A 26,501-nucleotide genomic window follows, 5' to 3' on the forward strand; every position below is an offset into this window, starting at 1 on the left:
GCAATAAATAATATTTACTTTAAACCTCTCCACCCGTCAGCTGCAGGAAAAGCAAAAGAATCTCAACAGGGCTGAAAGACTATTTGTGAGTGAACATTCATCCCCACCATCCCAAACAACAGCAAATAAAAAAAGAAACTATATCATACAACACATGTACAACATACCATCATATAAACAATACATAACAATTAAATTTCAGATTAAGAATAAAACTCAATGTCAGTTTGGAACAAGATTTAAAATGAGATATAAAAAGCATTCTCCAATATTCAGCATAAGACAGTATAGCATATAAATATTTACCACCTCTAAACTATTTCAATAAAAGGTTATTAATACAATGTCACCCTAAAATAATAATCCTAATCCTTTTCAAAGTCTTTCCAAAAAGTTATACAGCAACCACAAAAGAGATGAGTCAACATTATTATTATTGTTGTTGTTGTTGTTGTTGTTGTTGTTGTTATTATAAGTCCATGTTATTACACAATTTTATTGTTGCACTTGTTAGGACTAATTGTGACACGTGATCCACGAGAACAAGCCCTCCGCCCCTTCGTGTGTGTGTGAAATAAGGTTTCTGGGAAGATTTCACAGTAAAAACGCTCCTTTTGTGCGGGCTGACATTACCTAATGCTGAGCCGGCTCCAGCAGGAGTCTCGCGAGATTCTGCGAGGTGATAAGTTGAAGAAACATGGCGACGTCTAATTTGTTAAAGGTAAGAAGCTCTCGAATATATCGCATTTCCTATGCTTGTGCGCACATTCAGTCTCTCCGTTTCAGTGTGTGTTCACGCCTCTAACGGAGATATGTGCTGTCGGTGCCGTGTTTTGCATAAAAGCGCGCTAATTTTTAAATAAACGGATTAAATGTACAAATAGGTGCGCCTGAAGTCACAGTTGTCACCGCTGTCGTCTGTCCGGTGTTAATATCGGAGTCCGTTTGCCCCGGTATTCGTGTATGGCTCCAGCAGAGCAGAAGCAGAACCGAGCCCGTCTCCTGCGGTTCTTAACTCGAGCCAAACCGTAGCCGTTAGCCGGTCACCTCAAGCCGGCGACGACGAACCGACAGCCGGAGGCAGCTTGAAGCCAGGGAAACACGGTTCGGGGAGAAAATCAACCGACAGGACATCGCGTCAACCCCGCAGCTCAACCGTAAATACGTTTCTTTTGGCCAGGTCTTTATTCTTAATTGGTTTTAGCGATCTAACAGCCGGTAAACCGACACCCTCCCTCTGCAACCGAAACCTGCTAAATCTACAAAAGCCTCCATTAAACATAATGTCTTCCAGCAGCAAACGTTAATAACACACCGGGCTACCTATGACAGAGGCGGTCAGGTCGGTGCTGAACATAATTATCGACAGGCGGCTCCCCTCCCATCTGACCCTTGACCCTAACTGTTGGGAGACTTGATGAGCAAACACACGTGCTGTTTTTCAAGCAGACTTGATCTCTCCAGTGTGTCCCAGTGTGAAGGAGCAGGAGCTCTGCTTTGAGTGCCTCCTAAATCACAGAGCCCCTCACCGTATCCCTGTCCATAAGGCTGAGCTCATACACTCTTCAGTGGCAGCTCATTTCCGGCGTTTGTATCCACAATCTCATTCTTTTGTCACTACCCAGAACTCATGGCTTTAGGTGGGGGTAGGAGCGTAAATTGGTCAGGTCTGTGTCAGATTATGAGCTCCAGAGGATGAGCAGCATTCTCTCTGCACCACAATTCTCTGATTTTACGGTCCAGAGGTTGTTGAAAAGGCCAAGAGGAAAAATCTTGAGGTCGGGAGCTTTTCCCTCTTTCTAAAACAGCCTGGCTTAAATACAGCGAGCATAGCCCTGTACATTTGAACAGAAATGTGACAAAGTGCTGAAATGTATCAAAGTCCATGAATGTCCTTAAACATTGCAGAGTGCTTAAAATCGAGTCATTGTTCCAAAAACCTTGCTTTGATTGCTTAAATGAAGTGTTAGATGGGCAGATATGAAGAAAGAGTATGAGAAGTGCTCCAGTACTCTAAATCTGTGGTTCCCAAATGATGTAAAACAACCAATATTTTATTATTACTGTGTAAGATGGCATATAAAGTAATGTAACAGTACACAGTCATTTCCCCTGGGGGAGAAAAAAGAGAAAACCTTTGTCATAGGTAGCTCAGTCTGTTTGCATAGTTACTGGATGATGGGGATTATGAGAGTGAGAGACAAACCAGGAAGTCAAAGTGGGTGTAACAGGATCATTTTGTTTTGGGGTTTGTTTTGCGTGTGGCTCAAACCACAGCTAACTACCAGCACCGATCACCCGTCAGCTAAAGAAAGAAAAAAAAATGTTCACAGAGGGCTGGAAAACCATTTGGTGGATGGTTTGAAACTGAGCAAAATGAAATAAATAAATTAGGTGATGACAACAGCCTGCATGCTAGTGGAGGTTCATGCCGACAAACCCAGGTTCATGCTGTTTTCAAATGGCTAAATGTTACCTAATCTTACTAAGATCAAACTGCTGAAGGGAATTCAATTAAATTGATCACAACATACATGCATTAAGACATAATTATAGATCAGAATTTGTCTTTAAAACACACATTGAAGGTTTGTGTCCAAAATGAATGTTAAGTTTTTGGGGGTTTTTAACAAATAATTACTACTTTTGAAAAAGAAGCTTTTTTTTATGTTATTAGATTAGAGTGGATCATCTGCTCCTAAAGAATAAGATGATGAAATTTATTATACGTTATAATTATTTATTCCGCTCAAATAAATGGAATGGTGCATAGCTCTTTAAAAGAAAAGACAAAATGCAAGTACAGCTAAGGGGTTGTTTTTTCTCACTCGCTTGGGTTGGTTTCCTCTTATCTGTGTATGTGTAAAAACCGTAATCAGTGAAGCCTTTGTTTTCGTGATATTTAACACATATTTGTCCCCAAAGTCAGGACAGAGTTGGGACTCAAAGCTTTTCAGTTTGTTAGAAATCCACACAAGGAGCTGAAAGAACTGGTGGCTGTGGTAGTCTTTAAATTAAGAAATGAAACCGAACCTTTCTGTTGTAGTCAGTGGTTCTGTGTGGCTGTTGTTTTTGTGCTATTTTAAATCCCTCTCACCTGAATAAATAAAGGTTAAAGCCTATATTGTTCTGATACAATAAGTCCTCCTTATAGTGTCTCTAAGTTTGCACAGATGTAAATACAGGTGTGTGTTCAAACACTGATTTGAACTTTGCTGTGACTTTATCAGAAAAAGTTTGAAAACCTCTGCTCTAAAGTCGTCTTTTCCTTCTTCCAGATCTTATATAAATGTGTGCAGCTGAACAGCAAATGTTACCACAGGTGTCACACGAGTGTTTAAAAGTCTTGCTTATGTAAAAATATTAAAAACGTCACTGCAGCGACTGGCCTGTGGTCGTTTGTCTGTATTTGTGTACGTCTGCCTAGTCTTGCTTTCTGTCTTCACGCCTCTGTTCTCATGGCTGTTTTCCTTCTTCCTCCCACTCCCACCCATCCCATGTCTCTCCTGCAGAACAAGGGGTCCCTGCAGTTTGAGGACAAGTGGGATCTGATGCGGCCCATCGTCCTCAAGCTGCTCAGACAGGAAGCTGTCACCAAGCAACAGTGGTTCGACTTGTTCTCGTAAGTGATGCTGTTTTGCTTTGTCCGTTAGTTACACAGCAGCTGCTGACGTTTCTGGAAACAGCTGCTTTATTAGTTCATTTTCATGCAGGTGTTCTTCAACGGGTGTTGTTATTGTTCTGCAATGCTTTCACAGGTCCTGCAGATCTTTCAAAACTCTTAAAGCTTCTGAATCTATAGAGCACAACAGTGAGATTCTGGAAGTAAAAATCCAGTTCACGTCCTCCACAGGAATTTTGATAATGAGCCATAATGTTGTAACCACCTGAAGTGGACTGAAATATTGTGAAATGATGCTAGGCGCTCCTGTAGAAAGCACACGTCCATACGATATCAGCTGTTTTAACCCAAAAAAAGACATTTTATTTGCAATGTCATGAAGAACTGTTTGACCCACAATTCTAAATTTAAATAACGACTGATTGGTGCAGGTTGCTGTTACCATGGAAATGTTTAAACCAGTGCACGTCGGGTCACTTAGTGAACGCAAAACTTCAGAAACTGCAAGAGCGGTGATTAGTCGGGAATGAAGCTCTGCAGCATATCGGTCCGAGGCTATTTTTACTGCACACACCACGATAATGAAAAGGAATAAACTCAAGAAGGCTGGAAGTCGTTCTCTGTGGAATCTGGGATTTGTAGTCCTTTATGTAATGAGTTGTTCCTTCACAGTTAAAAGTAATTATGCACATGGTTTTGTACAATTTTTTTCCCAAATCACATCTTTAATGTTCATGATGCAAATCGGAGCAGGTTGGTTGGTTCAAACTTTAAAAATCTTCTATTTAGGATTTTCCAAATGGTCAGTGGAGAAAGTAAATGGGGAAATTCACTTCTACATACCGAGCCCTTGAGAAAGTGAGCCGTCACTGTTGTTGCCCTCTGTTCACCTAAAACTAATGTATTAATATCAGTATATTAAGATTCATTTATTAGAAGTAGCTCAGTGAACAGTTGCTCCTCGGGACGTAAAGTGGGTGGTAATCAGAAGGCCAGATCAATGTGGTATAAATGCCAGCAGTCCCTTTAAATTCAGCCTTTCTGACATGCGTTAGCTCACCTTTTTTGTTATCTCTGTACAGAAATCCTTGTGCTAGATTCCAGACTAACCAGTGTGTTGTGGAAACCTCAGAGAAAACTGTTATTCGTAGTTTAGTTACAGGTAACTCTGATATTTCCTCCCATAAAGCACGAGTGGACAGGCCCACCAACTCTGTCGGTTTCTTGAAGGAGGTACAAGTTCCTTCTGTGTAAACATGGGCATTATATGATTTTTTTTCCCTTTTGTGAATTAAACAGCTAATTGAGATCTTTACTCACTAATGTGTGCCTGTTTCATGTGTGCATGTGTGGTCATGTTCGTGTTACCCCCAACGGGAGACAATAAAATACTTAACCCTATTTTTTGTTCTGCTAAGTCTGTTAGTCCAGAACATTTCTGACGAGACAGCAAGTTTGCAGCTGATGTAGCCCAAAACATCTCAGAGCAGTTTGTTGTTAGTAATAACAGGGACACCTAACAGCTCACAGAGCTGAACATCTGGAGACTTGTTGTTGGTTTTTCTGTTTTGGTAACTATAAAACTGGTCTTGAATTTAATGCACAGAAGCATTAAACATGTCTTACAAAGGAAGAAGATGTGGGAATCCTCAAAGTAGTGTGGAGTTTGTGTTTCCATAACCGCTTCATAGAATAGAAAATAACAAGCAGCTGCAAGTAAAACCCACAAGGGCATCAAGGCATCTTTTCACCGGTGCTTTGACCTGTTTGCTCATGAAAATATGATGATTTTGTCTTTAAAATTTGTGTTAAATCATAAAAGGCGTGAAAGTAGCAAGTGCTATTTCAGGAATTAAGAGCTGTATAGAGGATTACATTCATATTTAGTAAAGCACTTGTAACGGCTTTGTTGGAGAATTTCATTTATCTAGCCTTCAGTCTTGTCAAAGATTGCAGAAGATCGTGTGATTCATAGGTTAAAAGCCCTGCAAGCCTTTTTTTGTGATTTTTGCACTATTTAAACTTGAACTGTGTGGAGGCCAAAAGAGGTGAATAGGAAGTTGGTGACTTGTCATTTGGTATTGAGAAATATGATGAAAATAGCAGAACAGGAACATGGAGAGTTTTACTGCGACTTCTTATCTTATCCAAAGATGTTTAAAGAGAGAGTGGTCCAACAGTTGATGGAAATTTTAGCAAGTTTATAACGTTTCATGTGGAGACAGGAGCTCACAGAGCGTTCATATGTAAGGTGCTTAGTTATAGGTGAGAAAGATTAAATAAACGTGGCGAGCAGGAGAAAGTCCCCAAACTCAGTTATCCAAGAAAACAGCTCAACCCACTTGTTGGTGGATCAAACCAGCAAAATGTTGTTTGCTGGTTTGATCCACCAACAAACATCATTTTCTCCACATCACGCTGGAGTTCCTGGATCCAGAATAATATCTGCATCTGGGCTTATTTGGACTATTCTCTTTTGAACATGAAGGAAACATCTCACAGTTGTTCTTATTTTAATGTGGTATGTATTTGTAAAGATATGATGTCAAACCTCCAGATTTTCTTATCTAACCTCATTTCTTAGTGACACAGAGAGCAAAAAAAAATCCTGGATCCAGATCAGGTTCAGGTTTATCACAGTGCAGCAAACTGGGAAGTGAGAAAAAAGAGAAAGCCGAAAAAACGGCCTGAACATTTCCAGAACAGCAGGTCCTGTGGTGTGGAGGTGGGGCTTCTTCTAATCAGTTATTATCAGCAGTGTTGTGATTGTAACGATTAAAGCCCAGCCTTGGGGGGTTGTCGGGGCAATCTAATGTACTCCTAGTGTCAGTCCAACGCTCGGACTGATGGGAGGGTTGCATCAGGAACAGCATCCAGTATAAAATCAGTGCCAAATGAAATATGCAGATCCATCTGCTGTGGCGACCTCGTGGGAAATAAGGGAACTGCCAGAAGTATTTTACTGAGATGTAACTCAATTAAGCACGTAAACAGATTTATTGAACTTAAAAATAATTTTTAAAGTGAATGTCTTTGTATTTTAATTATGATTTAATTGGAAAATAATCATTTGAGCTGAATACAAATGCAGTAGCATTGCAGGGAGTGAATGTTGCACTAAGTTTGAGTAATTTCACAGCCCTGAGCTGCAACACGAGGAGCTTGGATGTTATTACAGAAAGTTATAATAGAAAGGTGTCTAAACACATGTGGACACAGATGTGGTTGCGAGGGTGGTTTTCCACTGTCATTAAGACCTGTGGGTGTTTTGGGTTAAAGTTTTTAGACTCTCTTGGGGGGTTCGGTGTTTGTGTTAAGCACCTGTATTTGCTTTGTCTTTGCACTTTTTACTGTCAGGCAGCTGATGACCTCTGACCTAGAAAGGAGCTTTATGAAGAAGCTTAGATTACTCTAAATTTAAGTTTACATAAAAAAATTTCAGGTCTAAAGCCTCACAGATGTGCTCTTTCTGTCCTCCAGAGATGTTCACGCTGTGTGTCTATGGGATGACAAAGGACCAGCCAAAATCCACCAAGCCCTCAAAGACGACATCCTCGACTTCATCAAACAAGCACAAGCTGTAAGCAGATAAACTCAGATCATGTCAGGAGGATTAGGCGGAGTCATTGTCCAAAGTTGCCCTTTTCCACATGTTGCATACTCGCTCCTGGCATCTTCTCAGAGCTACGAGTACTGTGATTGGTTTAGAGAAGGGACCTGCTTCAGTAGAGTGACCAGGAGCCTCTTTACACTCACTTGCTAACTGTGAATTCCCCCACAACATGTCATGAAATCGGTGATGGGGAGCTGGAACGTTAAATCCTGTTTCAATGTGACCTCATCAGACATTTGGGCTCTCACATCCAGGTCCATTGTTTACAGTATAAAATGCCTCAAGATGACAGTTGTTGTGATTTAGTGCTATATAAATACATTTTGAGAGTTGGGTGGTTTGGTTAGCAAGCTGCATCCATATACTGTACAACTACAGACACAGACATCTGCTAATTAGTACAAAATAAGAGACTAATCAATTATTAGAAGCAAGCATGACCATAAAACGCATGAAAACCACCAGATGTGACCTTTAATTGTCATGCTTACTCTGGAAAGGGACAAACACAGACATGATGAGTGTGTTTGTTTGTTTTCTGGTTGATCCATATCACCTCCGTCTTCGCAGCGAGTGCTGAGCCACCAGGACGACACGGCTCTCCTCAAAGCCTACATTGTGGAGTGGAGGAAGTTCTTCACCCAGTGCGACATCCTGCCCAAACCCTTCTGTCAGCTGGAGATCACACTGATGGGAAAACAAGGCAGCAACAAGAAAACCAACATGGAGGACAGCATTGTACGCAAGGTGAGAGGTCAACATATGAGCTGGGGAACCAGAAGCACTAAAGGAAGCAGAAGGGAAACACAGTGGCTGGTGTGGACGGCTGATTGTGAAGAAAAGCTAAAGAAGCAGGAGGGCATTAGATGAAAGAAGACAAAGCCTTTTATGAACTTTATAAAGTCATAAGTGGAAAAGGTTAGTAGGGAGGGCAGATATCAAAGTGAAAGAATAGTAAAAGGCAGAAAGGCTGCGAAAGAAGAGGCTCACGCAGAAGAAAACATTGAATTTTAACTGTTATATGTAGACGGTGGAGAGCAGCTAAGGGTCAGTTAGCCTCGAAATCTCGAATCAGTGAACAGCTTAAAACATGACTCATACGATATTTATTTGATCTCTGTGAGGAAGGTCTCGGAAGTGAGGGGGATGCTGTGGGTGAGGGAGTGTGACTCAGCAAGCAGGAGGTTTTGTTAGAAGCGCTTCATAAATAAATTCGGCTTCACTATTCTCAGGTTGCAGGAAACTGATGGTATTATTGTTTAACTCCCTCCTTATTTTTCACAGCTGATGCTGGACACGTGGAACGAGTCGATCTTTTCAAACATTAAGAGTCGCCTGCAGGACAGCGCCATGAAGCTGGTGCACGCCGAGCGGCTGGGCGAGGCCTTTGACTCTCAGCTCGTGATAGGCGTACGAGAGTCATACGGTAAGACGGGGGGGGCATGTGCTCCATCACTGCTTATCCAATTTGTAAAACCCATGAATGGTGGATGTTCAAATCTGCCTCGGAAGAGAAGATAAAATAATGATAATAAAAGCCAAAAGCAATATTTTTGAAATCAAAGTGATAAATTTAGGAAAGATAAAGGAAAAAAATGTAAAAAATATACAGTGAAAATGTCAAGTTATGAGGAAACAAACTGTATTCAGCCTTCAGTAGCCCCAAAATGTCATCATAGTTTATAAAAAAATCTTGAAAAATATAAATAAACACTTTCTTACTTCTCTCCCACCAGTCAACCTGTGCTCTAACCCGGAGGACAAGCTGCAGATCTACAGGGATAACTTTGAGAAAGCCTACCTGGACTCTACAGAGAGGTTCTACAGAACTCAGGCGCCGTCCTACCTGCAGCAGAACGGTGTCCAGAACTACATGAAATATGTACGGCACAATAGTACTGATGCATATAAAATGATCCCACTAATGAATACGGAAGTCCACCTTAAAACATTCTGAGGACAGAGCGTAGAATAAAGTTGTGCTCCTGGCTTTGTGCATTAATGAAAGCTTTAGCTGTTTGAACCTAATCTTCATTTTCTGTGTTTCTGTGCGTTTCCTTACAGGCAGATGCGAAGCTGAGGGAGGAGGAGAAGAGAGCGCTTAGATATCTAGAAACACGTCGTGAATGTAACTCTGTTCAAGCAGTAAGTGTCTTTAAGAGGATCAGAAGTTCTTTTACTGTCCTGAACGTGTGTTTCCAAACTGTCCCATCATCTGCTCACGTTATATTCGGTGTACTGATGCAGAACATCATAACCGAGCCTGATTGTGCTCTACACATGACACCGAGGTAGGACAGATAAGATTATTGGCCTGTGGAGAAAGCTCATGTTAATTTCTTTGCCTTCATAATTTATGTATTTCTTGATGTATATAACCAACAATTTAGCAGATTTATATTTTTGATTCTATGATCTAAATCTGCACAATAATTGGTATCGATCCATCCAGCCATCCATTTTTTCTAACAGCTTATCCAGTTCACGGTCGAGGGAGGGCTTGAGCTCATCCCAGATGACTTTGGGCTAAAATTATTTCTACTAAGAGCTTCTCAAACTTTTGGGAGGCAGGGACTCCTCCTTACAGCGGGTAAAAAGTTTTCCAAGGGCTGCCTTAATCATGCTGATAAAACTCTTTACGCTTTAGCTTGGCTGACTTCATTTGCTACCACTCGAAGACACATAACCCGTTTTGGTCTTCCATCGTCATTCTCGATAAAGCCAAACTCAAACATAACCGTCGTCATACTTTCTAATTTTAGCTGGTTTGGCTTGGACTTAAAAATGTGTCCATTGGGCTAATTAGCTCGGGCCCGGGTGATGCGCATGTATTTATGTGCCACGACATGTTTCCAGTATATGGCTCGTGGAGCCCTTGGGGTCCAGGCACCCCAATTTGAGAGCCACTGTTATAATGAATAAATGAACATAGTGAATAAGCTAATTAAAGTTTATTCTGCTACCCGCCTGGATGCTGCAGGCATCGCTGCCAGAAAGAGAGACGGCTTTTTTATTTCTGGAGTTCACCTGAAATCAAACGGCTTTCATTTGACTTTAATTGAGTTGTGCTGTCGCTGTGTCGACACACCTGAAGGTAGAAGGAGATGCTTTTCTTCATGTTTAAGCTTGTTGAACAGGTGCTTTCATGAAGAAAGGGTTGCCATGGACCCTTTACCCCCTCAGGTTGAATTCTGACTGCAGTAAAAAGCACAGCTGGTGCTGACTCAGCTCCACCTGCTTTCACCATCTTGGTTGTCATGCTGGCTCTTTGCTTCAAACTTCTGTTGTTTGTCACATATTTTGTTGTGGAAAAATGGGGCCTGCTTGGGCTCCTAAATATGTTTTGCAGCCTGCGTATGCTTACTTTAACTCAAAACTTCTGACTGCAAGAAAAAAGAACTTGTTATATCTTGTACACCTACAACTTCACCTGTGAAAGTAACAAGTAGTTGTAACAAGACGATGTAACAACAACTTCACCTGTGAAGTCGTGAGGAAACAACCTCAGGTCAGCAGCTCATCACTGAACTTTCTCTCAGTCATCCGTTGGTTGTGTTGAACCCTCCCGTGTGTGCTTTCCTTCATCTGGCCTTTCTTTTAGGGTCACTTCCTGTGTTGGTTTCAGTTTAAACTGAATTTCGGGAGTCTTGTTAAATGTACGTGCTGCCTGTTAATTTATATCTCGTCCTAACGGCAGTCTGTATGTTCTGTGTATCCTCACAGCTGATGGAGTGTTGCGTGAACGCTCTGGTGACCTCGTTCAAAGAGACAATCCTCGCCGAATGTCCAGGAATGATCAAACGCAACGAGACAGTCAGTGAGTACCTCAGCAACGTCGCTGCTGAAGTTAACTCTGTTGATTCGCACTACAAAATATAACATCTGCTGAAAATAGGGGCTTTGAAATTCACTGCTGCATCAGTCAGGGTCGATTTAAAGATAGAAACTGCTTCTGCTCTGGTTTCCTGCATGTAGAGCTGTTTGTTCACCAACCACAGTCAGGGCTCGTGAGCATTTACGACACAAGTTGTTTTTTTAGTAGAAGGATTTATAATTAAATGAACAAGTTCAGCTTACTCTTTAAGTTGGCAAAAATCATTTTGAGGACTTGGATTATGGCAGTCCTCAGCCATCTGGGCTTTCCATGAGCCAGAAAGAGCAGGAAGTTTTAGTTTCATCCCACGTGCTTCTTGTCCAGTGTGTGACGCTGCTTTTCTCTGGAGCAGAGCTGCACCTCATGTTTTCACTGATGGACAAGGTTCCCAACGGGATCGAGCCCATGCTGAAAGACCTGGAGGAGCATATCATCAGTGCTGGACTAGCGGACATGGTGGCTGCTGCAGAGACTATCACTACTGTACGTGCACAAACACACACTTTAGCAACCACGGTCACTTGAGGAAGAATCCGTCAGTTCCTGCAGCTGTTCCCCTCAGAGTCGGCTCAATGTTTTTTATTTAATGAAGCCATGCAAATACATTTAACATAGTTACAGGTGTACGGGTGAAATCTGGCACTTTTAAAGTTGCTCTTTTTCTTTAAGTGCAAGGTTTGGACTCCTTTGTTGTACTCGGGAAACATTCATAGTATGAATAAACCTTGCATGGCTTCATTTAAGTGGGAACCTTTTTGAGATTTGAAATCATTTTTTGTATTTTTTATGGAATGAGCCGTTTGTTGGCATGTTTGAAAGATGAGAGATGAAAGTTAATATTCGAGGTCTGCTCTGACAGCATGCTCAGTCATTTTTAATGTGTGTTTGTTCAGGACTCTGAAAAGTATGTGGAGCAGCTGCTGACTTTGTTTAACCGCTTCAGTAAGCTGGTAAAGGAGGCTTTCCAGGATGACCCACGCTTCCTCACAGCAAGAGATAAGGTCTGTTTCATCTGACTTCCAAAGAAGTCACTCCTTTAAGTTCAAATATCCAGTGATATTTAAATGAGAATGTGCAGGCCTGTGTATTCCTCACAGGTCAGGGTCAGGTGCAGCGTTTGGGCTGGTATTTTGGTCAAAGTTCATATGAACAGGTTTCACTTTTACAGTGTCGGTGCTACAGCACAGCTTCAGAATAGCAGGAGGGTTCTACACGAATACTCCAGGTTCATAAGAACTTAACTGTAGCTTTATTTATCCAATGTAATCCACCGGGAAGAAAAGTGATCCGGTGTTCACACATGTGGATTCATCGTACTGTCACATCCTGATCTGTGCTGATTCGAGGAGGTTTCTGCTAAAATAAACAGAACGCCTTAAATCAGAGCAGCATGGACTACTGGAGGTGGGGGCTGCTGGGATCTCTGTTAGGGTTACAGTAGAAATCAAACATCATCACATGTTATTTTGTTCAGCTGTTATCTGGTTTATCAAGGACTTCGGGAATCTTTAGTCGGCTGTGCTTTTGCTAAAACTAGTGAAGAAATCAAATTGTTTCAATTTATTGTCTGAGATTGAAAGGCTTTAGGGCTCTTTGGTATTTTAAGAATTGTTTTTCTCATTGTGGCGGTATTTTCTGTTACCTCGCAGGCTTACAAAGCGGTCGTCAATGATGCCACAATCTTCAAACTGGAGCTGCCGATGAAACAGAAAGGGTATGTTTGGCCACTGTGGGTCTTAAATCGCTCGTCGCTGGTTAAAACTGGTCACAGTGTGTGTGTGTGTGTGCATAAATGTGTGAATGCATTTCCTTGTTGAATCAGAGTGGGAATGAAGACTCAGCCAGAGTCGAAGTGTCCGGAGCTGCTGGCAAACTACTGTGACATGCTGCTAAGGAAAACCCCACTCAGCAAGAAACTGACCTCAGAGGAAATTGAGCTCAAACTCAAAGAAGTGGTGAGTCTAATCTCAAAGCATATCAGTCCATTTATGACTTCCCCTTCTCTCGTTCTCTCGCAGATTCATGCTTTTCTCTCCCCTCCTTGCAGCTCTTGGTGCTGAAATACGTCCAGAACAAAGACGTGTTCATGCGTTACCACAAAGCTCATCTGACCAGGCGCCTCATCCTGGACATTTCGGCCGACAGCGAGATTGAAGAGAACATGGTGGAGTGGCTGAGAGTGAGTTCAGCTTTTCTTGAACTTTCAGCAGCAGAGTCATAAAATCGCTACTGATTTCAGCGACATATTAACATATGTATTAATATCGCATTAATATATTAATGCAGCAAAATTCAATTCAGTTTTATTTATACAGCACCAAATCACAACATCAGGCACTTTATATTGTAAGATAGACCCTACAATAATACATACAGACAAAACCCAACAAGCACAGGACCCCCTATGAGTGAGCACTTTGGCAACAGTGGGAAGGAAAAACTCCCTTTTAACAGGAAGAAACCCCCGACAGAACCAGGCTCAGGGAGGGGCGGGGCCATCTACTGCGACCGGTTGGGGTGAGAGAAGGAAGACAGGATAAAGACATGCTGTGGAAGAGAGACAGAGGTTAATAACAGATATGATTCAATGCAGAGAGGTCTGTTAATACATAGTGACTGAGGAAGAAATACTCAGAGCATCATGGGAATCTCCAGCAGCCTACACCTATTGCAGCATAACTAAGGAAGGATTCAGGGTCACCTGATCCAGCCCTAACTATATGCTTTAGTATAAATTAAAGTATTAAGCCAGTTTTAAGTGCTTTTATCATTTCTGGGTGTTTTGTAAGTGATTTATGTTTTTGTGCTTATGCAAAACATCTGCTCTTCCCAACGCAGAAAAACTGTTTACTTGATAGAGACGAAGGCTTTGGTTCCTTTAAATATTTTATCACATCATGCCATGTGATGTAAATCTGATGTTTAACAATCAAATTGCCCGTTTGTCTGATTTTATTGCTTCCTTTGTGTGTCTGTGTGTGGCTGTAGGAAGTGGGCATGCCTGCTGATTATGTGAACAAGCTTGCCAGGATGTTTCAGGACATCAAGGTGTCAGAGGACCTCAATCAGGTCTTCAAAGAGATGCACAAACACAACAAGCTGGCACTGCCAGGTAACACACACATGCACTGTAGCATACAGCGCAACTATTTTTATGCTAACATGCGTTAGCTATGACATATTATGTGTAGCATGGTGCCACACATGTCTCAAAGAGTTAAAGCACATTTTGATTATGACGTGTCACGTATTAAACCGAGCGTAAACGGTTTCTCTTGATTATTCACTTCATCTTTTCCTCTCCGTGCAGCGGACAGCGTGAACATTAAGATCCTGAACGCCGGCGCCTGGTCACGAAGCAGTGAGAAGGTTTTCGTCTCGCTGCCCACAGAGCTGGAGGACCTGATCCCCGAGGTGGAGGACTTCTACAAGAGGAATCACAGCGGTCGGAAGCTCCACTGGCATCACCTCATGTCCAACGGCATTGTGAGTGTGTGGAGTAAAGCAGAGTTCCTGCTGCCATGAAGAGCGGAAAACACGAATCTCCTGGAAACTAAAATCTGAATACATTTTTCTGTTTTTCTCATCTCTTCTTTGTTTATCTGTCATCCATACAAATTTGTTCAAATTTTTTCTGCATGTGCAAAAAACAGGGCATCTTCCTGTCTGTACATTTCAGAATAAAAGCCCTAGAAATATAGCAGTGTGGGAGATTCTGGGAATTTAAATTAAATTGAATTTTTGATTTTTACAAATTAGGAAATAGAAGATTATTTTTGTTTCTTAACACCTTCTGTTATGAAGAACGCCTGATATTTGGAGTTAAGGGAACTCTAAATCTTCAATTTTATTATCAAACAGGACTTTTGTAAGAAATTTGGATGCAAGAATGTCCATAAACGTAAATACATGAGAAAAGAACTGGATTAAATAAAAAGAACACAAGTTATTGACAATATCCTTTTTAAATGATACTCATGTGTGCACACCTGAGCATTTTCTCATGCTCGGGTGATACTCTCTCAGTTTTACTCATATTTTCATGAACTGTTCTCCTTCAGAAGTTTGTTATCTCTGTGATCTTTTTTCTGGTCACCTCTGTTTACACTTTCCAGTTTTCAAACAGGGATTCTTTGGGTCATGTGGAAAGTTAGAAAAAGAGTTTAACTTGACAGTCTTTTGGAAGTGCTGGTTGAGACTACTGGAGAGTTATTCTGGTGTATTTTTTAGCAACTTTTGTTTACAGCCTGCTGCTGCCCACCTTTCTCTTTAGAAGATATCGGGCTACCAAATCAGCACTGACACTCGCCTTTCCTTCCTTGTCCTTTGGTTCTGCTCTGATCAGATCACCTTTAAAAATGAAGTGGGGCAGTACGACCTGGAGGTGACGACGTTCCAGCTCGCCGTGCTGTTTGCCTGGAATCAGAGACCCAGAGAGCGAATCAGCTTCGAGAACCTCAAACTGGCCACAGAGCTGCCCGACGCAGAGCTACGCCGAACACTCTGGGTCAGACCGAATTTCTCCACTTACAAGTTAGACCAGAAATACAGAGGATTTAAAAGTTACTGAGGCTACATCAATTCTTCGTAACTTGTAGTAGAGATAACGCTGCCTGTATTGCAAAGCCATCCACCCAGTGGAGACGGCAGACGTTTAAACAACACTGTGATTTGGTTAAAACGTGAAAAGACTTCTAAAATAAAAGGGAAGATTGTGTCTAACTTTGTTTGAGAAGTGAAAGGACATCTATTCCTTCTCAACTTTTGGACAACAGGCAGGTTTGAACTTGGAGTCAGCTGTGCTCAGCGCTGTTAGCACTGCCTGTACTACATTTTTATTTTAAGACTCTTAAGATAAAAAATGTCTTTTGCAGCAGTGCCCCGGCAAAGGCATGCATCGGGTCAACCAGCAGTGGTTACATAGATTAATAATGCATGCAACAACACGGAAGAAGTTTAAACATGTAAGATCATTAATGAAAATACTACATGACATAAAAACATAGTAACAGGTAACTGTCACAGTTATATCTGGCCACAAGGGGGCAGTAATGTTCCAGCAGCCATGAAGTAACTGTCTGCAGGTCAGTTAAAATGAGCTTAATGCTGTTTAACGTGAGCAGCTCTTTTAGGTTTGGTTCATTTTGCAGCTAATTCCACAGAGAAAGAGCCTGTGAACACCTGTCTGTACGTCTGCAAGTAAGATGGGAACAGACCAAGGATGGACTTATTAAGCGTACACCAGTAACCGATTCTAGGGAAAGAAAAAAAACATCCTAGAATGAAACTTAGCAACAGTTATGCCCACAGAAAATCAGTGGTGATTAAATAAGAGTCAAGCTGTCCTTTAACACGCGGTATTTGTGGCTGATAATGATGATAAAGTTTAACTTCAGGTCTCCTGCTCTCTCCTCACTGTGCAGTCTCTGGTCGCCTTCCCAAAGCTGAAGAGGCAGGTGTTGTCTTACGACCCCCCGGTGAGCTCACCCAAAGACTTCACAGACGGCACGCTCTTCTACGTCAACCAGGAGTTCTCTCTCATGTAGGTCTTGGCATTTATACAAATCTTAACCTCGGGAAATGATGTGGACATGTTTAAATGTTTCATTGTTATTATAATCCACTCATGTACGGAGTAACTAAAGCTCTCCTCTATATCACCGCTGTGTAAGTCCCAATATTCAGATACTGATCTGTGTCTAAATGTCGACATTTTTCTCAGTAAAAACTCCAAAGTTCAGAAGCGGGGAAAGATCAATTTGATTGGCCGTCTGCAGCTGACCACAGAGCGAATGAGAGAAGAGGAGAATGAAGGAATCGTTCAGCTCAGAATACTGAGAACTCAGGTACGGGAACACTCCACCCGCACAGACTGTGTGCAGCCTTGATGGCTGCAGGACAGAGATGCTTCAACTCTGCTGCTTCTGTTCAGCTCATCTGGGGCATGAGCAGGTTACGGCTCGACAACAGTGCTGGGTGTTGCCGTTATCACATCACATTTTTCATTAATGTAAAGCACAGTCAGGCTTTACTAAATTCACTAATTTCATTACAGTTATACTGATGTCATTACCTGCATTACAAAAGTTGTTCAGTTATCTGGAAGCTGGGCAAGAAAAAAATGAAACAATTTCTTTTCTTCTTCATGTTTTTCACTTGCGCTACAATCAGCTGATTTCAGTTTGTATGTGGGAGGAAGAAAATTGTGACGTGGTACAGCTTTGAGGAGCGGAGATATAAACATTACTTTTATTTTTATTGAATGAAAAAAAACACAACTTCAGCAAACGTCTGCACAGCCAGCATGCTAACGCCAAGCTAGCCAGGAACCCGTTAAGATGTCGTTAAGGTTGAGTGCACTCTGACCTCAGCACTGCAGCCACAGCCTCCGTTTCTACCTGTTTCTACCTACCTTTGTATTCACACGTAAATACTACAAGAAAGTTCGTATGTGTGTCCTCAGTAGTTATCTATGTGGGATTTGTGTTTGTTTATGTGACAGTGCGTTTCAGGACATTTTACAGAGTAATGATAAGGCAATGTAACGGTAAATGTAAATGACTTCATCAGACAGTTAGCACGAGGGTCCATGTGGACGTCTTCATGCCTGTGTGCAGACGCGTCCGTAGAGAATTTACGCCACAATTCACCAAATGCCCATGTGCCTACGAGTCAGACTTCAAAGAGTTAACAACATGTTAATAACAGGAGCAGAGTATAATCCAGGCTTAAATCAGTACGACCCTCTAAATGAAATGTCGTCCATCCCTGGTCTACACAAAGTTCTAACATTTCCTTTTCTTTCCTCTCCAGGAGGCCATCATCCAAATCATGAAGATGAGGAAGCGGATCAGCAACGCCCAGCTGCAGACGGAGCTGGTGGAGATCCTGAAGAACATGTTTCTGCCTCAGAAAAAGATGATAAAAGAGCAGATCGAGTGGCTCATCGAGCACAAATACATAAAGAGGGACGAGGCGGACATCAACACCTTCATCTACATGGCCTAGGCAGCGAGGACGGAGTGTGTGTTTTGCTGTTTTTTACAACTGGCCTGCATCTGGCGCTTTAAAACCTGCGAGATGAGACAAACAAGGACTTAAAGGATGTGTTTGAAGAAGGAGAAGAGGGCTGGGAGCGCGCTGAAGGACACGGAAAAGCCTTTTTAACAAAAGTGTGGCTATTGTTTGTGTTTGTGAGACGCCAGTGTGTTACCGGAGTGTCATTTCAAGCCGTAGCGTTGAGTCATCTGGCCGTGTGTTTGTCCCTGCTGCCCTCTAGTGTCTGCTCAGAGGAGAGGAACGGCGGCGTGCGCCGTCCGCCAGCAGCTCAGAAGAAGAAAAAATAGTGATGTTATTGAATACTTCCTGCCTTACTTTCATCAGCAGTGGACTTCGGAGAAGGAGGTGGAGAAGGAGTGAGGGCAGAAAAGGAGAACAAAGCTGATATCAGTCCTTTGCTTTCACTTCATGCGACGGCTGCCATGTTAGCCGCAGCCATTTAGCATCCCTCCTGTCCTACACTGATCTAATACTCGAAGAGGGAATGCAGAGTGAAAGCTGCCATCGAGGAGGAGAGAGACGAGTTCAAACTACCGAGGAGTATTTTGCCAAATCGTGTGTGTGTGTTTGAGTGCATGGTGTGTATCTGATCTTTTAGTTGTGCGTGTTTGTATGTGTGTGTGCACTTTCAACAGCATGCTGCTCTATGATTTTTTTCCCCCTTCAGTGGAGAATCTGTCACACTTTGGTTGTTTCAGAAAGGGTTGGGAATTTAAATGCTGGTATTCAGATTTTTTTTTTGTGATCCCCTGACCGGGCTGCAGGTGACGTCATCTTTGCAGAGCCTCAAGAACAAAACGAGAAAGTGTAACTGCCCCAGTGTGTGAGGTCTGGACTGTGCACGCACTCAGATGGAAGTTCAGTGTCTAAATTTTTACCTCATTCATTCTAAGAACGTCTCTGTTTGGTTTTTTTGGGGGGGTTTTTTGCACAGTTAGAGAAAACCACACAGCTGCTCTGTTGCTTTTACTTAAGGTTTGAATGAGCTGCTGGTGTTTGGACCTTTTTCCAAAGCAGAACACTGTCTGAGTTTGTGTGATGTGTGCGCACCCTTTTGTTCTTCCTCTCTGCCTGAACTCTCAGAAACCTACAAATCACCTTCAGCCCATAAACCTTCATAGTGTTTGAAGCAAAGCAACAATTTAGTCCCTTTAAAGCAGCTCTCGCGATTCTGCAGCCATAACTTTAGTTCCGTTATCACCGGGACATAAAAACTATTTAGAATTGTCAGTTTGTCTCTGAATCACAAAAGCCTTTAAAAGATTGGTGACTGCCTCAAAACAAGCTGAACTTATTCTACACACTTGGTCCAGGGCAACAACACGATTGTTTCTCATCACACCAGAGCTCTGAATTTGCTCCATGCTAATGGAGTTGGAGTAAATGATGAAAAAGTGAAAACTTTTCCCTTTTTATTACCATAATGAGGACCTAGAAACACCTGCCACCACACAGTGAAGCTCCAAACGTTTAGGGGGAATTAAATAAAAAAAAATCACAGGATGTGTCAGGGGGTCGAACCAAAACAACAATTTTTAGAGATGAAAGTTGTAAAATTGCAAAGGAAAATATGCAGATGTGCTGTACAGCAGATCCATTACACTTTATATACTTATCATAAATCTGGCACAGGACGACACCTTAAAGAAAAAAGACAACTATGAACTTCCTGTTCAGGCTAATGTGCTATTTCCCTATGTTAAAGAATTCAGAGACCTTTGGGAGGTGACACCATGTTACATACAGTAAAGGCACAGAGGCTGTTTTATCATATTTAACCAAAATCTTAGCATTTTCCATACAATCTATAAACATTTGATAAGCTTATACTCACATAAGGCCAACTTAAATTTAGGAAATGTGTTGACGATAAACAATAATCCAGTGTCTGATTGGTGCAGGGCACCAATCCACTAAACGGGAAACAACCCTCTAAAAGTAACGAGTTTTTCTTCTGCTCTTTCTCACCTGATTGTCATTTGGTGCTGTAGCCTCTGCAACATCTTCAAAATGAGTGTGAAAATGTATTTTGTCAGCTGACCGGTCAGTGAATGCGAGATCAGCTGCAGTGAATTATACAGAATAAAAAGCTGCCGAGGTAAATATGGAGAACCAATCAGTGCCCCCCACCCCTCACAATCAGCAGATGTTGTTTCTGTAAAATTACTTTAGGGTATTTAATGAAGACGTGTCAAACTTTACATCACACTATGTCTGCAACTCACTTAGGGGCGAGTTGCAGACCCTTAAAGTACACAGAGTTGAGTGGAAGATTGAACTTTTTAATTTATTCATTTCCAGCATTTTTCAGCCCTCATAACTCCAGATTAACTTCACTCCACGTGTCATCACCTTAACAGAGTTTTAGTTTTTTCCATGATTTTTGGACACGGCATAATAATGTAAATAATGTGTTAGTCCCCGCAGTGAAATTACTCCTCTGCATTTTAATGTCTATAATTCTGAGTAACAGAACCAGGTTTTGGTATCCTGGAGAAAAAGTGGGTTTTGGGTAAACCTTCAGTAGTCATCTCACCATGAGGGATAGGTGGAGGATCAGACCATGTTATGGCATGAAAAGGTTTCATTTTTAGCTGTTTTGATGCCAAGCTCACCTTCCAGAGGGGATCCCTTCATATTAAAAAAACGTGGCTGATTTTTATCAGTTGCACTGGGAATCTTTTTGCTCTTGTTGAACTGAGAATCAAATCCTGTGAGCAGTGAGGAAAAAGAAAGACAACTGTGAATGTGTGGGGTTGTTTTTTGTTTGTTTGTTTTTTAATATTTATTCTGTATTTATGAGGAATGTTACTTTTTGTCCATTTTTTTTCTTGCCTTGTTTTTGCAAACACGTCTGTTGCCGTTGCAGTACTGACTTAAACAGTACTGACTTAAACAGTACTGACTTACTGACGCTCTCTCCTCTGTTTCAGCCTGCAAAAAAAAACTGTTAGTCTAATTTATTTCACTTTCCACATAAAGATTTATCTGCAATTTTGTCAAAATGCTGAAGCCGCTTTTAAGTTTGTTACTGCGACACATTGATGTTGAGAATAATCCATTTTACACACTGACGTGCAAAAAAAAAACATTTTAAAAAACGCTGGAGTTTTCGGATTATTGTGAACTCTTCTGAATGCAGTGAGGCCGTCTGCCTCAGGTTTCACCTGAGATGAAACTAACTCCACATGTCAGTCACATTATATGCAGTTTTATTCTCTATGCACAGGCCTGGCTCACTTAGTTGTTGTTTTTTGTTTGTTTTTTGCAGATGATACCCTGTTGTATTTTTAAACACATTTGAGGACACTGAGGGACTTTGATGAGTTCTTTCTTTGTGTGATCTGTGAGGAAAAACACTCATTTAATTATATTCAGTCTCATCTGTCTCTGTGTTAGTCAGTAGGGGGTTTCCTCCTCTGGTTTTCTGAAGAGAAAAATCTATCCCAAAACTCTTAAGTCTCAGTGCTGGGCTGCTTTATTCTTATTTTCTGTCAGAGTTGAGGAGTTAAACAGTTAAACCTGCAGTAATCTGTCACACAAAGCACAGAGACGTACAGCAGAACTGGCACAAAATCCCAAATATGGTGCACCATCTAACCTCTTATTCCGCTTGTTCCGGTGGTTTTAGAGGTTTGGTTTGCCTATAAAGATCTAAAAAAGAAGAATTGCTCCACAACTGTCAGGTCAGCATGCATGATCCCCGTCTCTTAGGATAGTTAAAACCTCTGAGAATCTAATCTGTGTGTCTCGTACTGTGCATGTGTTAAGCTGCTTTACCCTGCTTACAGGTTATCTGCAACCTGCTTTGCAACCCACCAATACTCAATCTCCTTTTTTTGTTTTTAAACTGCTATTTCAGATTTATTCAGTTTCAGATCCACAGTCATAGGTGACATCACTAGCTGGGTTTATTTATAGGCGTAAATCCTCAAATGCACATACAGCTAACTGGATGAAATGGATCAATAACTGGACCCAGCACACTAAATATTTTTGGGGTGGGTCCTTCCTTTGTTTATTGTTTCTGATAAGCATCTTTTTCTGGTTGAGTTTTAACTTCTGGCCTCAAGGTGTACTGTGTCGTTTTGATTGAAGAAGTTCCAACAATCACAGAAACTTGGTCTGAAAATCATTTTTTTGATGGTTGGTACTCAGAAATGATAACTTGTGAAAAACTAAGAAATTCAAGTTTGTTAATCTGTAGTTGGAGGGGGGAAATGTCACCAGTGAGATTACAGAAGGGCATCAAGGTACAAAGCTGGATTTGTACTTACAAACCTCCAAAAATGTTTCAGGCACTGAAACAAAACTTTCAGCTTTGAATCTGCCATTTAATTATTTTTTTCTCTTTTGTTTTTCTCAGACTTCACCTCATTGTTGATAGAAATTATCCTACTGATGCTGAGCTCATAGTGGTTGTCTTCAAAGTTTAAGACTGAAATAACAACCATCCATCCATTTTCTTCTGTTTATCCTTGTCAGGGTCACAGGGTAACGCACATAAGTGCTCTATCCTGTGACCCCAGCTTGATTCATTCATATAAGCACTTTTATTCTGTGCTTTCTTAAGCATAGTTTTCATTCATCATCCCATGGATGTATTGGAGAGTAGCTTGGGGTTGGTATCCTGCCCAAGGATATTTGGTATCTAGACTGGAGCAGCCAGGGAACCAACAACTTTACAATTATAAGATGACCTGCTCTACTTCCTGACATACAAATCTAAATCTTCTAAATTTAGCTCAGGCACTCGTGAATCCAGATGATGTTTGTAATCATCTCACTTGTTCTGAAGTTTATAAGTTTTAACTCATAATGAGAGGTATGTGCAACAACCAATCCGTCAGATGTATTTGTGGCTTCCAGAGGGTGGGTTACTGTAACTCTGATGTCCTTTCTATTCAGCCCTCACAGAAAATTGTACAAATCCTTTTTGGTGTTTGTGGGTTTTTGTCCTGTTAATTTTTGACATCAGCTTTATTTGTTAATGTTTGCAAGGTTTGCTGCTATAGTAACAACAACAGACGAGCTCAGTCTCACTCACTCTTTGCTTACTTGACAACTTTGGGTTTGAATTCAAAGAAAGTTAAGGCATCCTTCCCTGTGTGGCCACACTTTGAGAAATTTAGAATTCGTTTTCTAATCACTTTAATGTTTTTTGTTTAATATGTCAGTTATGTAGAACTGAACACCTCCAGTTTAACTGAATTTCCATCAGCTTCAGCTCTGCTTTGTATTAAGTGCTAGTTTTCAACTATTACCATGTAAACAGACTGAACTCAGAGGGTAAGCATACCTGTTGCCTGTCAGACTACGGGCTGAACCCGAGCCTCACTTGATTTGTTTATACAGGCTGACAAACTTGAATTTCTTCAGAGGTTTTTCAGTTTCACTGCATCATTTCACAAGCTGTCAGTCTTCAATAAAGGGAACCTTTTATTCTTCTCACTGTATGTCATATACATGTACTGTTAGAAGCTATTTTACTGGCTAAAATGACAGAGTAGTGTCATTTATGACCCCATTATTTAGCTTAAGGTTTCTCTCCTGATCTTTTAGGAGACTATAAACTTTGCATCAGTACCAGATATTATAATAGAAACTCATGAAATGGACAGACTTGTTTTAAATGGCTCTGTCTGTGTTTATCGTACCTATACTGTTTCCCTATCTATGACGTATTCTAAGATATGTCTTAGAACTGAAGAAGCTTCTCTGATGAGGGGTGAAACATCTTCAAGAAAATTTAAAAAAAAATCCAAGCTCCTTAGAGTACCATGACCTGGATAACTGGGAACCTACACAGACATTTTATAATATTCTTAGTCATTTGTTTATTCATTAGTTTTTGATCATTTTTGTGCAAAAAGGAGTCGACTGGACTCATTCCTACATCAGCTGAGCTGTCGGTTTGGGCATTAAATGTCTGTCTCAGGGCTTCTGCAGCAGTAAATCTTTGCATTATAGCTGTGTTAGCCATGGTTCACTACAAAACATCACAATGATTCATTCCCACTTTTAAGCACAACACAGGGATTAGAAATGGGAATTTACCCGTAATGTCTAAAAACATAAATATATTTCCTCACAACTTTCCATGATCTTTACCACACACGTGGGCAAATTATCTTACAGAAAACTATGAAAGGTTTTCAAAGAAGGAAACTGACAAATTGTTGGGGAAACATTTTTAAGATAAAAAAAAAACACAGCAGTAAATATAAGTATTTAGTTGAGGTCATAAAAATTGGATGGAAGCAGATTGTTTTGAGTATGAAGGGAAAGACTGAACGAAAAAAAAATAAGAATGATTTCGATCTTTCAGTCATGCAAAGCTACTCTATCAGAACCCAATCATCAAAATATGGAAATAAGCATAAGTGGACGCCTTTAAACTTCCGTAACTTCCTAAGCTAATTCACTCTCTCCAAAAACAAGCTGTTCAGAATGTGAAATTTAAATAAAGAATCCCATCATTTCAGTTTGTATCTTTATTTAAACAAAAACAATACAAAGACAACATATCAAATCTTTTTTAATAAACCTTAGATTTTATTTCAGCAACATGTTCCACAAAAGTCAAACCCAACTGCAGAAACATCCCACAGCTCGTTAAATGTATTAATGACATGATTCCCAAAGAAAATGAGGGTTTAAAAAGTAAATATGAGGAAGCTTTCACCACTGTGAAAGGATGTGTGAGCAGAGTTTCAAAGTTTTTCTCAATGTAAAATTTCTTTTTCCAACTAAAAACAAGGGTGTCACCACCTGTATGATCTCATTTTATGCCCCTCCCCTTTTTTAAAGATATATTGTCTGATTTTTGCATTTTACTCTCGTTTGAAACATTTGGATTAACCACAGCTGAAGTTAAAAGACTGTGAGTGATTCTTTTCTTTTTCTTTTGGTTGTCTCATGTGAAAACCCGGCCTGCACTGCACAGAAGTCAGATTTTACTGTAGCCTTGTGTGACGACAACACTTGAACTAAACACAATCAGCCACAGCCTGAAAACCAGCTGAATGTTTGCTATGACATCAAGGAAGGACTTTAAAAGTGTGTGTTGGCAATAAAAGAAAAAAATCAAAGTGGGATGAGAGTGCTTCTTTTGAGTACTGCTTTGTTTTTGCTTGTTTTAAATATTTTTTTTAAAGTTGAACAATTTATTTACTGGCAAAATAAAGACAAATGTTTTCTTCCTACTTCCAGTTGCTGTAAAATTTAATGCATTTAAAGAAATTACTTGAGCTTATTGCTTAAAAAAAACCCTAAATGACCTCAATTTAACACGAGTGGGTTATACTCGGGTGTTTATTTATCAAGAAGATAAATTACAAGGACTTGATGTAGTTTGCAGACTTATTCTGCAGTTCAATTTCCTGGAGGAACCCACCCGAGGGATTAATAAAGTTTCATCTAATCTAATCTTACTTCATATTAAGTTCATTAAGAAAATGGTAAATAAACAAATGCAATGTCACAGTGAATGACCTCGATTGTTTTATTTAAGTTTTTTTTTTTAAATAAATCTACAAGAATTTATGCTGAATATTTACATTTTAAGAGATGGTGTATGGGCCACAATCATGTGCTCCATACACCACACAGTTACAGGAACACTGGGTTTATTAATGTTCCAACAACCCTCAGCATAAACACTAACTCTGAGTTAATAAACACTACACAAGTCTCAGGTCAAATGGTCTTTTGCTTACTAAACCTTTAAAAACAAAGACTAGAGACCAGCAGGGGGTCATATAATGACACCTGTTATATGCATATGTTTCTACTAAACTATATTTTGCACGTAGATTATACTTTTTATCCATAACATTTATTTTTAAACTTGTTATTTTGCAGATACATTGTGTTATTAAAGGACAAGCTCTCACTGCAGGATTATCTGTGGATCAGCTGCCTCTATCCTGTCCATCCTGCTCACTCCCAACAAACATCATCAACGCCTCTGTCTTTGGCCTCACGTCCTGTCTCCAAACCATACATCACAGCAGGTTATGAGAGCTTCTCTTTTACTCTCCCTATCACTACCTTTCTGTCATAAATCACGTCACCCCTGACACCCGTCTACACCCAGTGCATCTAGCCTGCATCTCCTCTCCACATCTCCTGTGCACTGTCCATGACAGAGATTTTTTTTTTCATTTTACTTTTTTATTTGTAATTTCACTAGAATTAACCTAACCTCAATGTTTCGTTTTAGTTAACTAGAATAACCTTGCTTGTCGTTAACTCAGAGTGATGGACGAGTTTTTGAACTGTGAACAGCTAAAATTAAATAAAAAGTTCAGAGGAAACTCTATTTTAGAAAA

At 40.6% G+C, this 26,501-nt stretch overlaps 1 protein-coding gene across 2 annotated transcripts; it reads left to right on the forward strand.

Moving 5' to 3' along the window:
• The first annotated feature begins 624 nt into the window (after positions 1-624).
• LOC102193412 (cullin-5) lies at positions 625-20,936 on the forward strand. 2 transcript variants are annotated; one of them, XM_005744956.1, is made up of 19 exons: positions 625-721; positions 3,513-3,622; positions 7,103-7,202; positions 7,806-7,982; positions 8,520-8,661; positions 8,972-9,117; positions 9,300-9,380; positions 10,959-11,052; positions 11,462-11,592; positions 12,003-12,110; positions 12,759-12,823; positions 12,932-13,064; positions 13,157-13,288; positions 14,098-14,221; positions 14,420-14,595; positions 15,455-15,616; positions 16,533-16,651; positions 16,832-16,955; positions 17,923-20,936. In XM_005744956.1, the coding sequence occupies exons 1-19, from the start codon at positions 698-700 to the stop codon at positions 18,115-18,117; spliced, it is 2,343 nt and encodes a 780-aa protein (XP_005745013.1). In that variant the 5' UTR covers positions 625-697; the 3' UTR covers positions 18,118-20,936. The 2 variants fall into 2 exon arrangements, with proteins under 2 accessions (XP_005745013.1, XP_005745014.1); XM_005744957.1 differs by lacking the exon at positions 625-721 and adding an exon at positions 738-1,157.
• Positions 20,937-26,501: the final 5,565 nt, after the last annotated feature.

The sequence above is a fragment of the Pundamilia nyererei genome, unplaced genomic scaffold (genome assembly GCF_000239375.1).
Source record: "Pundamilia nyererei isolate P.nyererei 1_Seehausen unplaced genomic scaffold, PunNye1.0 scaffold00152, whole genome shotgun sequence".
In the NCBI taxonomy this organism is placed as follows: domain Eukaryota; kingdom Metazoa; phylum Chordata; class Actinopteri; order Cichliformes; family Cichlidae; genus Pundamilia; species Pundamilia nyererei.